At 36.7% G+C, this 12,649-nt stretch overlaps 1 protein-coding gene across 1 annotated transcript in view; it reads left to right on the top strand.

Annotated features, from left to right (window-relative positions):
• LOC140950248 (DNA polymerase epsilon catalytic subunit A-like) overlaps positions 1–12,649 on the top strand; it is a 44,213-nt gene that overhangs the window by 29,974 nt on the left and 1,590 nt on the right. Inside the window, exons 47-64 of the mRNA XM_073399456.1 lie at positions 444–531; positions 1,261–1,436; positions 2,317–2,431; positions 2,552–2,617; positions 3,635–3,726; positions 4,644–4,733; positions 5,526–5,610; positions 5,809–5,891; positions 6,590–6,710; positions 6,851–6,961; positions 8,142–8,213; positions 8,866–8,976; positions 9,677–9,762; positions 10,174–10,312; positions 10,859–10,905; positions 11,071–11,158; positions 11,941–12,023; positions 12,359–12,497. Coding sequence (XP_073255557.1) covers positions 444–531; positions 1,261–1,436; positions 2,317–2,431; positions 2,552–2,617; positions 3,635–3,726; positions 4,644–4,733; positions 5,526–5,610; positions 5,809–5,891; positions 6,590–6,710; positions 6,851–6,961; positions 8,142–8,213; positions 8,866–8,976; positions 9,677–9,762; positions 10,174–10,312; positions 10,859–10,905; positions 11,071–11,158; positions 11,941–12,023; positions 12,359–12,497 — 1,792 coding nt within the window. The remainder of the gene's footprint in view (positions 1–443; positions 532–1,260; positions 1,437–2,316; positions 2,432–2,551; positions 2,618–3,634; positions 3,727–4,643; positions 4,734–5,525; positions 5,611–5,808; positions 5,892–6,589; positions 6,711–6,850; positions 6,962–8,141; positions 8,214–8,865; positions 8,977–9,676; positions 9,763–10,173; positions 10,313–10,858; positions 10,906–11,070; positions 11,159–11,940; positions 12,024–12,358; positions 12,498–12,649) is intronic.

The raw sequence follows: 12,649 nt of genomic DNA, 5'->3' as shown, positions 1-12,649 counted from the left end.
TTACCTATGTAAAACTAAAGAAGGAGCTTATAGAAAATGCATTAAATATATTCATGCATAAAAGCCCCCATTGATCTTTACTTTTTACAAACAATAAAACTATAAAACGGTAATACTAAAGCCTTCCAAATATGTTCTGTAATATGGTCTATATAGGTCACTGTTTTATCGAGAACAACACTAAGGATGTTCATAGTATCCGTTATTGTAGCATCCCTCAGCTTGAAGGTGACATTGCTAATATTGGTTGAGTCAAGATTTGCCTATTTACTTTAATGTAAACCAAGCAGTTTGTAGATCAGACATTATTCCCAAAACAAATGAAGAAATGATCATTTCAGTTGTGTGTTTCATTGCGGCTACAAAAAGTAGTGAAAAAATTCTTAGCTTAAGTGGGATTCAGAACCTGGCAAGACTAATTTAGCTTGTGATTTATATTGCAGTACTGCCCAGCATAACGTTCTTAACTGGCAGCGTCATGCGGCAAGAAGAATGATCCTTCATTATCTTGAGGTGGATCTGTTTTACCAGGTTAGTCATGCATGCTTGAAAAAGTCATTTCAGGGTTGTCACTAAGATTTCAAGTTGCCAGGGAAATACAACGAGTAGGCGGGGAATCAAACAGCTAGGGAGTTCTTTTCTTTCTGTTTTTTCTTTCTATTTTTCTATGAAAGTAGCCAGGGGCCACCTTCATAGTAGCTGGGGAAAATCCTCAGCCCTCACCTCTTGATGACAGTCCTGCATTTGAGTGCTTTCTTTCCCAGTAGGCTCTGCTAGGTGAAATATTAAAGAAATGTGCATTTTAGTTGGTACCCATAAAATGATTAGTCAACTCGTATGATTTTGCGTCATCCTCAAGAGCAGTCTCCTTAGTCTCTTTAATAGTGACGGTCCCTATAATGGAATAGACTTAAGTTGCTGTCAATATCATAGGGTTGTCTCTAATAGTAATCTCTCTGCAAGGTGAGAATTGACTGTATAAACAAACTGTGGAGTAATAATATTATTGTTTATCAACTTCAAACTAATGTTTCATATTTACAGTGTGTATAGTGTGATTAGTGTAAAGAGTGCCATACTTACAGTATCTATAGAGTGGTTAGGTGGAGGGCTTACTATGATTCATATTTGGCTCTTATTTTAATCAAAAAAAATTCTGTCAGGTGTAAAGGTTTCTTGTTATACTCACATACTGTTTTTATATGGCTATTATATTCCCGGAAATTCTTTTAACTCTCTCTTTTAAAATTATTTTTGCAGACACAACTTGAAATGGCCCAGTACTTTCATGTTCCAGTGGGAAATGTTTCATCAGATCCCACCCTTTTTGCCAGCGACCTTTTCTATGCTCGTCACCTGCAGAAACATAATCACCTGCTGTGGATGTCACCAACTGATAGACCTGATCTGGGTGGCAAAGAAGATGATGATAACAGGTTTGTTGCAGGGCCGTAGCTGCCCCCCTTGCCTTCCCCGCTAGTTACAGCTCTGTGTTATCTCTACAATGCTAGTGATGCCAACCGGACCCAAATATCATGAAAGATATTTTTATTTAGTTAAATGAAAAATTTAACAAAGTTAATCATCACAAGCTCAGCAGTCTCGGCCAATCAGCGGCCAAACTCACAAATGCAGGCTCACATGGAACATGGTAGTTTCTCTAGTGGTTTTCATTATAGCGGCTGTGTTGGTGCACATTATAGCGGCCATGCTGGCTGGCCACAGTGGAGGCCACTGGATACCCGAGACAACCACCTTCAATTTAGTGAGGCAGTAAGTTAATTTATTAATGACATGCAAAAAAGTGCTTGTCAAAGAGTTTTGTGGTTTTTTCTTAAAAATGTACCCTTCTAAATTCTAAAATAAAAGCCTAATGCCGAATCATCAAATTATGTCAAATTCTTTCTTTGTTTTACTGAAAATACTTGGTAATTTAGAAGGAGAAATTATCTTGTTATTTTGGATACTTTAGCAATCATCCTTACATTTCAGATGGTTTAAGCTGCAAAATTAGGAGGCTGTTTCACTACTGTACTCTGTAGAATATTATTATATGATTTTTAAAGTTTCTGTAGGGCTGTATTACCTTTTGAGAGATCTTCAAAGAATTTGTAGCAACATTTTGAATTTTCTCCCTACAAAGTGTTGTTCCCTTTAAGTCATCACCTTCAAAATTCCCACTTGACTTAATATAAAGCTCTTTTAGAATAATGACTCCCCACTCAAAATCATTGCTTTATGAATATTAGCTGGTAGCTTGTACTTGAAAACTACTCTGTTAGAAGTTGTATGACCTCACATTATATCTCTCCACAGGCTTAGTATAGCAACAGAAGATGGTGGCAACATTGAAGTGAACAACCCAGGCTGTTATCCTACTGTGTGTATGGAGCTCTCAATTGATTGCTTCGCCGTTAACACTGTCTTACAGGTATATGCACAAATCTAAGCTTTGCCACTTTTAATACATGTTTAAAGCACTTCATTTAACCATTCATCTATATTCCTGCTAATTGTTTTTGTAAAATAAGGAACCTATTTTTCATTTCAGTCTGCCCACATCAATGACTTTGAGGGAGGTTCTGTGACTGGTGTCAGCTTTGATAGTCTACCGCAGGTGAGAATAGCATTTAGATTATAGTGTCAAGTTACTTTAAAAATATTTAATTTGCCGCAGAATGACATTCTTGGGAGGTCATAAGAGACTTGTTAGAAATTAGCAGGGGGGAGGGGGGGGGGGGGGTGGGAATTTTAAATTTGGGTTCGGAAATGTGGTGGCCCATCCCTGCAATGGGAGTGAAATTTGCTAACCCTCTCCTTGACCTTGGCCTAAAATATCATGACCCTCCCCCTCTTGTATAAATGATAACATCTAGTTCTTTCAATACACTTGGGTGAGTCAGTATTTTGAAAGCTCAAAATGTATTTCTAATCAGTTCTTTGTAATGCCATATACATATATTTTAGATGACAGCATTAAGAGTCCCACTCTGATTCTGACAGCTGATCACTCGACTCTCCTATTTCTCCCAGGTTTTTTTACAAAATAAAGAACTTCTTTTTTCTCCTGTTGGTGAACCTCTACATGATCACGAACACATATTGCATGACCCTCCCCCTTTCAACGGCCCATTTTTCATGACCCCTCCTTTTTCTGCAGTCTCAAAAAGTTGTGACCCTCCGTCTGTTTCCACCCCCTCCCCCCTGCTAATTTCTGACAAGTCCCTAAATAAGGTTGTAAGTCTAAGACCTATTATCGTCTTGTTCACATCTTTCACAGGCTCTTTAACTGTGGCATCATTTACTATATACAATATGAACAATACCCTGACAACTACTACAATAATTGTAATTAATACAATTATTGTGAGACCGCCAGATCGCTTTTCACCTGGTTCAAAGAACACAATTCTCTTGAAACTTCTGCCGTTTTCAAGCACCCTGGCCATTTATAATCCTGGGATATGTAACAAAATTTGTGCTCTCTGATGAAGCGATTGAGCAATTTAAATGAAATACTTGTTTTGTTTTAAACTTGTTTTTTTGCTGTGAGGTTTGGAAGAGGATCTTTTTTAGACGTATGTCTTTGCCTGGGCAGCGGAACAACCTTTTCAGTAACTCATTTATTTTCCAGGCATCATTAGAAGAGTTGGTTCAAGGAGGACCAAGTGCGGCTTCCAACCTGACAACATATGATGAAGCAGCTCTATGCTCCAGTGCTTTTAGGTAAATGTTTGCCGTTTTATTGAATGCCTGTTTTGCAATTCTCCACTTTAAAATGGGTCAAGTTGTTAGCTGTTGCAAAGTACACACCATTCCGCTATTAGAGACCTTACAATCTGACAATGGTGATGTTCATGAAAATGTCACTGAAAAATAGACGTCACATCCTTTGAAACTATTTTGCAGTCATCCCAAGTCGCCCTGTTACTTAAGAGAAGGGAATTTAGGTTGGAAGTGAAGAGAGGGGACCCGTGCCCGAGTTCAGAGAGAGATGGTAGAATTTATCGCCTTGCCACTCCCGTTTAAAAGTAAACTTAAAATTTGGCCATTTGTTGTCATACTTGTGCAGGGATGGCAAAGAAATTGAGAAAAAAATCGTGATGCACATGCAAAGTTGTTGTTTTGCTCATTAAACCTATTGTTTTTTTTGAGGTTCTAGTTGCTCGTTGCCCGTTGCCAGTCGCTGTCGTAGTTTCGTAAGGTCTCTAATGGCCAACTTGTTTGCCTTTTCCCCAGTAGCAGTCCCAGAAAAAAAAAACCTTTGAATGCAGAGGTTCACTCAAAGCGTAAATAAAACCGACTGGTTCTTTCTTGCCAAATCTCTTAATGTAGAGATGCTAATGCCAGACGTCACTTGAAGTGGGAAATAAAACAAACCTGAATACAAGGCTGGCAATACGGCAAAGGGCTGATTTATTTGAGGCCAATATTGCGGCTAAGAAAATTAGCCATTCTCAAGGCCAGAACTACACTGAAAAAGTGTAGCACTGGCCCTGAGGAAGGCTAATTCAGGTATCTGTGAAAATTTGAGTCAGATATACTGAATAGTTTTGGAGAAATTATCTTTGAAAAATTATATAGTTTTAGTGCTGTGTAAAATTAATAATATCTTTCTGTTTTATCTTTATCTTTTGCAACAGAATCCTCAAGGGTATGGTTTATAGCTGGCTGCATGAAGTATCAGCTTATGGGAACCTGAATGCTGATGCACAATTAATGCATTTTTACAGGTAATAATGTTAGTAGCAGCTTAATCAGTTGTCTCTTAGAGTTATGCATTAGAGGGTCTGTTAAAGACTCCATAGAATATAATTACATTAGGCATTCAACGGGTTTTTTTTATGTTGTAATCTATGCCAATGTTGAAGGAACTGGCGGTTCCTTACTAAACGTTGGACTGCAGATCAAAGCTACTGATTTCCTTTTACTTTGCCTTTTTTTCTTTTTTCGTTGCCCATACATTTATCTCTTCCTTCTGGATTCTTTTTTTAAATCTCTAAGGTATTTTTTGTGTTTTAAGGAAAAATACATACGCTAAAAACTTACAGTTAAAAGCAATTAAAAAGCTGAACGAGTAGAAAAGCTTTAAATTCCGTATAAAATATTAATTTTACCATTAAAAACCCTTTTTACATTAAATTGCTTCTTTGTATTGATAAAACTATTTTAAAAGTATGGGGTATTAACCCAATTGAGATTGCTGCTTGGATCTCTGAGGCACACAGAACTTTCTTTTGTGTTGGGGAGGGAAGAACACAAAGGGTGGCCAGGCATGCTGGAGATATGTTTGAATAGTGCATGATCTGCCTCTTCTAAGAAATCATATACTGGTATGTTAATTTGATAATATATGTATTGGCGTTTAAAGCAGCGCTGTAGAAAATTCTGGACCCTTGTTAATTCAGGTGTTACGGACACATATATAGGAAAATTTTAAGTTGATAATTTGCAGAATGCCATCTAGGCCATGTCAATTATTTTGATATTTGTTTGAGCAAACAAGATTGTCTGTTTTGGCTCAGGTGGCTGTCTTCTCCTACTTCACTGTTATACGATCCAGCTCTTTGTAGAATGGTGCAGAGAATGATGAAAAAACTGTTCATGCAGGTAGACTTTGAATTAATTGAATTAATCCAGTGCTATTTTATTTTTTACTTAGCCAAGAACACAATATTATTTTTTGGTAACTTTAAGAATTTAAATCTGTCAGCACTTACCCCAGGAATTTCATATTCTTCCTTCTAGAATTCTTGTGTTGGACGGCAAGGGCATTTCTAACCAAAGTATTTTTTTTTCACTATCCAGCTTGTGGCAGAATTCAAACGTCTTGGTTCTACCATTGTGTTTGCAAACCTTAGCAAAATCATTATTTGCACCAAGAAAAGAAGGTAATAATTTTATCTTATAATTTATTTTCCTATTTTTAACTCAGGAAGTGGCTAGAGTCTAAAGTACTAGAGGATACACAGCTTCTCTTTTTATGGGCCTTGCAGTTTGGAAAAAAGAACATTGAAGACAGAGTAAAATTATTGGGATCAAACATTTTAAATTGTTGTCTAAAGATAACAACAGCCGATTTGTGTGACGTCTTAAAATGAATTGTGTTTCAAAGATACTAGCTTCTCCTAGGGTGGGGCCATGTCCCTCACTCCATTACCCCCCTCCCTTGTAATGAATGTTTGATTGCACATTGACAAAATAATTCCACTTTTCTGTAACAATGTGTTCCAGTTTGAGCTGTTTTGTACCAGATAAACAGACGTGTATTTATTGTTCAGCTTTAAAATTACTGGTGTCAGGTTACCTCGACTCTCTACAAGCCAGACACCTCTCTAAGATGGACCATCAGGGCTGGTCCCGAAGTTGTCCATCTTAGAGAGAGTTGACTGTATTACTTTCATATATTGGAACTGTGGAATGAAGAAATAAATGCAAAGAAGATCTTTGCAGTTAAAGATGTAACTTATGCTTTTGTCAAAAGAAATGCTGAAAAGTATTGGGTGTCAGCCAAGACACAGATTTGCTCTTTGCCCCACACTTGCAAAATGATTCTCATTCTTATAGAGATAATTTTTCTTAATTTCAGTGTCTCAGATGCCAAGGCATATGTGGATTTCATTCTCAACAGTATACGCAGGAAGGACTTGTTCCATAGCATTGAGCTTAAACCTGAGTCATGCTGGGAGTATCTTATGTGGATGGACCAGGTACTTGCCATAAGAAAATTCAGAGTTATACTATCTTTCGTAAAAGACAGTCAAGGCTCTCTCATCAACCTCTCTGTTTTCTATCTACCAAAAAACAGGTCTTAAAATTAGAAATAATATTATTTTGCTTTACCATGCAGGCAAATCATGGTGGTGTGCGAGGCAAACTTCCCAAGGAGGCTGAAGATGAGGAGGTGATGGAAGGAACAGCAGATGACAGTGATGAAATAATGGCTACACCTGATGATGAGGTGAAGGAAGAAAAAATACACAGCACTGTATACATCTACCATACTTACTTAGAATAAATGCCACAGATGGAAGCAAAATTACCAAAAAAAACGCCACAACCAACCAGACTACTGCAGCATTTTTAAAGGATGAAGTATAAGAGAAAACTCAATCCAACTTTGTAATCTACACCGTCCAGAAAATCACAATTCTCTCTCAGCAAAAAATTAAAGACACTGGAACTTAAAAGATCATTTTGTTGACAACAAATTTTTTGTCAGAAATTTAAGAAATGTGATTTAGAAATTAGTGCTGCCCTTGTATAAACACTGCATCGAAAATGCTAAAAATCAAGAATAAAGGCTGTGGCATTTTATCGAATAAAAAAAGGTACCCTGCTTCTCACGGGTATGAATATTACATAAGATGAGGTAAGATAAATACTTAAGTAATGTTCTAAAAAAGAAGGAAAGAACCAAACATAGTCAACTCGTGGGAATGCAAAAAGGTGCTAACTTTACTATTGTCTCTACTACGCTTCTGATTGGTTTAAATATAACCTTTTACAATATCTTTGCGAAGCAGCATGTTTAATCCCTTGTTTTCTAACCAACTTCCTCATAAAAAAATCTTGTCTGGGTCTAAGTAACACAAAAATCCAATGTGAGGAAGATGTAAAATTGTAAACTTTTCTTTGCAGTTGTTTTCAACTCTTATGATTGGTCGAAATCTTTTAACACAAAAAACGCCCTTTAAAAATGAAGTTTAAATACATTTTATTTTGTAAACTGCCTTTTTGTAGGTTTGTGCATTCTCTTTGTGAAAATGAAAGCATCCTACATGAGGAAAGCGTATTGTGCCATAACAAAAGAAATTGCTTCCCTTCTTACCCGGATCATTACTTAATTATCCTCTCCCCTTGTGGAGGCTTTTTCAGGGATAATGAACCAATAGTTCACATGGAACATAACATTAGGTTAAGAATCCCAACTGGTAGGAGGTGAAGCCACTTGGCAATTTACAAGGGTGGCCAAGAAATTGAACTCGGGACTACCGAGAACAAATCCGGCTAGCGGTCAGGGCGGCATTAGAACTCGGGGCCTCCAGCACCCTAACTGCTCGGCCACACTGCCTCCTAGATGAGAATAATTCTTCTCTCATAGTGCCTCCTGGCTAATGTATGTTTATTCTTCCTATCAGCCTAATGTGGAAATGAACTGGAACATGAAGAAGTACCTTCCCACTGCTGCTTCTTGTCAAAGCTATTTCCAGGTACCTCTTTCATTTTAAAAGCTCTCTGTGGTATACACCTTCCCCCCCACCCCCCATTGCTAAACTTAAAACACACCTGTTGCTTTGACGTTTTTTTTCCTTTGAAAGGTCATCCTACATTTTACACAATTTCTTTGCTCACAGGTTTGTTTGGTCTGTCAAAGTCAACTTTTTGGGATTATAATTCATTGACTTTTTTTTGGGGGGGGGAGGGGGTTTCCAAATTTGCACCTTCCTCTCAGTAATTAACATTAGTACAGAAGCCTGTATCATAAAATGAGCATTATCTTTGCTATGTATTGATGATGCAGCATTTTCACTAAGCAGCTGATTTTTAAGTCTATTAATTTTGTCATGAATGAGTCCAACAATCCAGTCAGAAAAAATACAGAAAAATTTATTTATCATTCATATTTTGGTATCAATTATTAGTTTTCCTCATCCAGCTAACAGTGGTCTATTCTGTTTACCAGTGTTTTCTTAGCCTGCATAGCAGGTGGGAGGGGTTGAGGAGTAGAAGGCAGAGAGATAAACTGCCTGTATTTCATCAAGCCCGTGTGTTTTTTCATATGCCATTTGTATGTGTTTGTCCCTTTTTTCCTTTGTCCTGCGAACCAGAACAGATATTTTATCTTTTGTGTATTTCTTGCAGATTATTATTGCGAGTCACATTCATGCTATATATAACCATTCTTTGGAGGAGAGGAGACGTGTCGAGCCTGGCAATACTCCAGTGAAAAAAAGAACAAGCTCACAGTCCCAGGTATAGCCGCTTTCCAAGCAGTCATTTTGTTTGCTAAGAATCTAAAGTGCCTGTATTCAGTTAACATACGGCATTTTTTTATGTAGAGGGAGCAGTTTCTGGGGATTGTTACAAACTGTTTGAATGAAAATGACCTACTCTCGAATAAGAACCATTATTAGAGATTCTTATAGTCTGTATTTTAGACATACTTATCTTTGTTCTCAAACTCATCAAAAGTGCTTAGAGAAAATACAAAGAAAATTAATATTTACTAAGTGTTTAAAAATCAGATAAAGAACCCTCATTATTGCATCCTTAATTTCTAGCTGCTTTTAAAATTAATCATTATTTTGTTTGAGGAGAAAGCTCAAACATTTGACACTGTTAATCCGTGCATATTGTCCTTTGGTAGCATGTTTGAATGTAAAGCATTGTTTGAGTGAGGCCTTTAACTGCTGTAATTAAAAATAAAATATACAAGTTAAAGTTTTACCTTTGACACTGCATGTATTCAACACAATAGTTCGTCAAAAAGACTTACATACTCTGCGTCACTTTTTCAAATCTTTTTCGTATTTGATTTTGTGATAAATCGTATTTTTGTCTTAAGTTATATGTTTCATTAAGCGCATCCCATAGTAATTAGCACTAGCATGGAACTTACAGAGTTGGTAAAGGTGTTTTAAAAGTTTTTATCCGCATCTTCTCTACCTAACAGAGGGTTGCAGAAACATCAGCCACACCTAGTCTTGTTACCTTTGCACAAGAGAGAATCTCTGGAGAGCTCACGCAGACGCTTTTCTCGTAAGTGTTTTCTGTTCACAATGAGTGCGTCATTTGTATGAAAAACCAGAGAGAATTTTCCTCTTAAATTGAAAAGTGCTGTAGGTTATTTTTTCCTAAAAATGTGAGTATGAACAACTAGGCTAACAAATGTGTTTTTTGAACTCCATCGTAGAAGTTTTGCTGCAGTTTTTACGTCATCATTTCAATCTGGCAAAATTCTTCGAAATTTGGTCAACAGTAGCTGGTTATGATGAATTATGCGTGTCATTTGAGCCAATCAGAAATGGCGAAATATTTTGAATAGTAATAGGTAATATTTATACAAGGAGAGTCACTCAGAAACTTCATCTGTAGTGAGTGATGCATTGTAACATGCAAAGCTGTTGTCCCACAACTGAGAAATTTCTTTTCTCTATTTATCATTTGTAGTGTAACTCAGAAAATACAGCACACTTTGTCTGGTGACAGATCTTCAAATACAGATCCAAGTGCGGAATTCCCACTCCTACCAGGTTCCCATCTGCCACTAAACAATCCTGCCTTGGAATTTGTCAAGTTCATTTGTAAGGTACAAATTTATTAATTGTAACTGTTAAGTTGAGTCATTAAAGAAGTTTTCAGTTAGTGTCAAAGGTGACTTAATTTTTTTAAAGGTGCATTTGGAATAAAGCCCAAGGTGATATCTAATAAACTGCTAAATCCCCCTCCATTTTTCATATGTATTCCTTGGGAATAAAAGGGAGAATTAGTTAGTATATCAAGAGTCACTTAGGGCTTAATATTCCATGCAGCCCCTTCATATTTAATTAACCAAAGGTTCTTTGGTCTGTTTCTATGGGTGGCTAAAATACCTAAGTCAAAATCAACCATGACGTGCTTGCAAACACCTCATTTTGCTTCCCACCAGCCATGTGTATTGGGTTTTTGGACTGTCTTTATCATAACAGCTATGCATGATGTTGAGATTAGGGGCCAACTCTCACTTAAAATGTTTCTAAAAGCAATGGTCATTAGATTGTCCAATGTTAAGTGAAATGAGATTAATTAATAATAAATAATGTAGGTAATTACTTGATATAAGGTTATTTATTTATTTTATCAATCCTATGAACAGGTGTTGTCTTTAGATTCCAACACTCAGAACCAAGTCACCAAGTTAAGGTAAAAATCAATAATATTTTGCCTGAATTAAAATCATAGGAAAACCCACATGCAGACAAAAAACTGAAGGTGGCAATAAAAATTTTGGCCTGTTTTAAAAGTGCTTATTACCTTTTAAGTCATTTATTTCTTAGTATGGGTCTTTACACATCTCTTTATAATTAGGCGAGATTTGCTGCGACTACTAGGTGTTGGAGAATTTTCAGCAGAAGCCACATTCAGAGATCCTTGCTCCTCACTAATTCTACCAGAGGTAAGCCATCATTGTCAAACTGTCGTTTTTCAAATTTTTAAGAACAATAATGGTTTAAAATGAAGTTTGTTTCTTTTTTCTTTTGAGTTTTCGCCCTTTGTGAGTATATTATCCACAGACTAGTAAGTTAAGGCCACTTGCGTTGCATAAATTATTGCAGGAAAGAATTCCTCAGTGTTTGACATCTGAATGCTCACACTCAATTTTCGATTTCTGGGACACCTGAAAAACTCTTGAAAAGAAGAAATTCAGCTAAGATTGCTTGATTGAAAACTCCTTGAACTCCTTGAATAACATGGTATTACATCAAAGTAGCTCAAAGACTGGGCAGAAATTCTAAAATTTAAAATTTTTGGAAAAACTCGTTCGCAAAACGTGCTGTGAACCCTCCATGAAAACTCAGTTGTTATTACTTGAGTGCTCCTTGAATTTGATAACCTACAACTGGAGTGCATCTACCCTTCAAACTTTCTGCTTCTCTGGCCATAATAATATTATAGCCTTGTGAAAACAGCTTGTCAAACTGTAGTAAGTTTATGAGAATAAATCACGGTGCATATATTTTAAATTTGCGGATGCACTACACTGGTACAGTAAAAAATTATGCACTCGACAGAATTTATACACTTCAATTCCAGCTCTTTGAAAAAGAGGGAGGGTCGTGGGTTAGAATCCCATCTGGGGCTCAGATTTTTTTCTGTGTCCTCTTATGGTTGATTCTTTACATTTCCGTTTATTTCCTTTCATGATATTTATCATTTGTTGGAAATTTCCCCCAACAGGTTATTTGCCTCTCTTGTAACTCTTGCCGTGACCTGGACTTGTGTAGAGATCCTTTTATAACACCAGCAGAAGGAAACAAACCGTATGTACATGGAAATATGATATGTATTTAATGTATGGCTGTATATTGTATTTAATATCTGCACCACTCGGCAACTCGCCCTCTCCAACCAAGGTCATTATCTTCTTACCCCCTAAGAACTCAATAAGATTGTCTTCACCCCTGAAGACAAAATTCTCTCAACCAGTTCTTTAACGAAATGTATGGAGATCAGTGGATAATTTGTGTTTGGATTTTGGAGCAAAGGGTTAGGAGACAGTTGATTGTAGTTGCAAATTGAAGCTTCTCCAATTGATTTGCCATGTAGTGATGGGAATAAATCATACTTTGCATAACAATGTCTCTTGTTTCTACAGGGCTTGTTGTAGATGTGCAAATTTAGAGTGTGGCAGTGAATATGACATGGACTTCATAGAGATTCAGTTGATTGACATGGTGCAAAAGCTGTCAATGGCATTTGTTCTCCAGGATCTAAAATGTACCAAATGTCGTGGGGTATGTTGATGTGTTTGTACCATCTTTAGTGGCTGGTTGTTTATTACCTGTAACAAAGCTTTCTTTTAGCCAGGTATATTGACAATTCTGGACCTTAAATGTTTGTGTTGACATGTTACATTTTTGGTATAATTTATCTTTCTCTGTTGGTA

This window comes from Porites lutea, chromosome 10 (genome assembly GCF_958299795.1).
Source record: "Porites lutea chromosome 10, jaPorLute2.1, whole genome shotgun sequence".
Taxonomy (NCBI): Eukaryota; Metazoa; Cnidaria; class Anthozoa; order Scleractinia; family Poritidae; genus Porites; species Porites lutea.
This window is presented reverse-complemented; position numbering and strand designations above follow the sequence as displayed.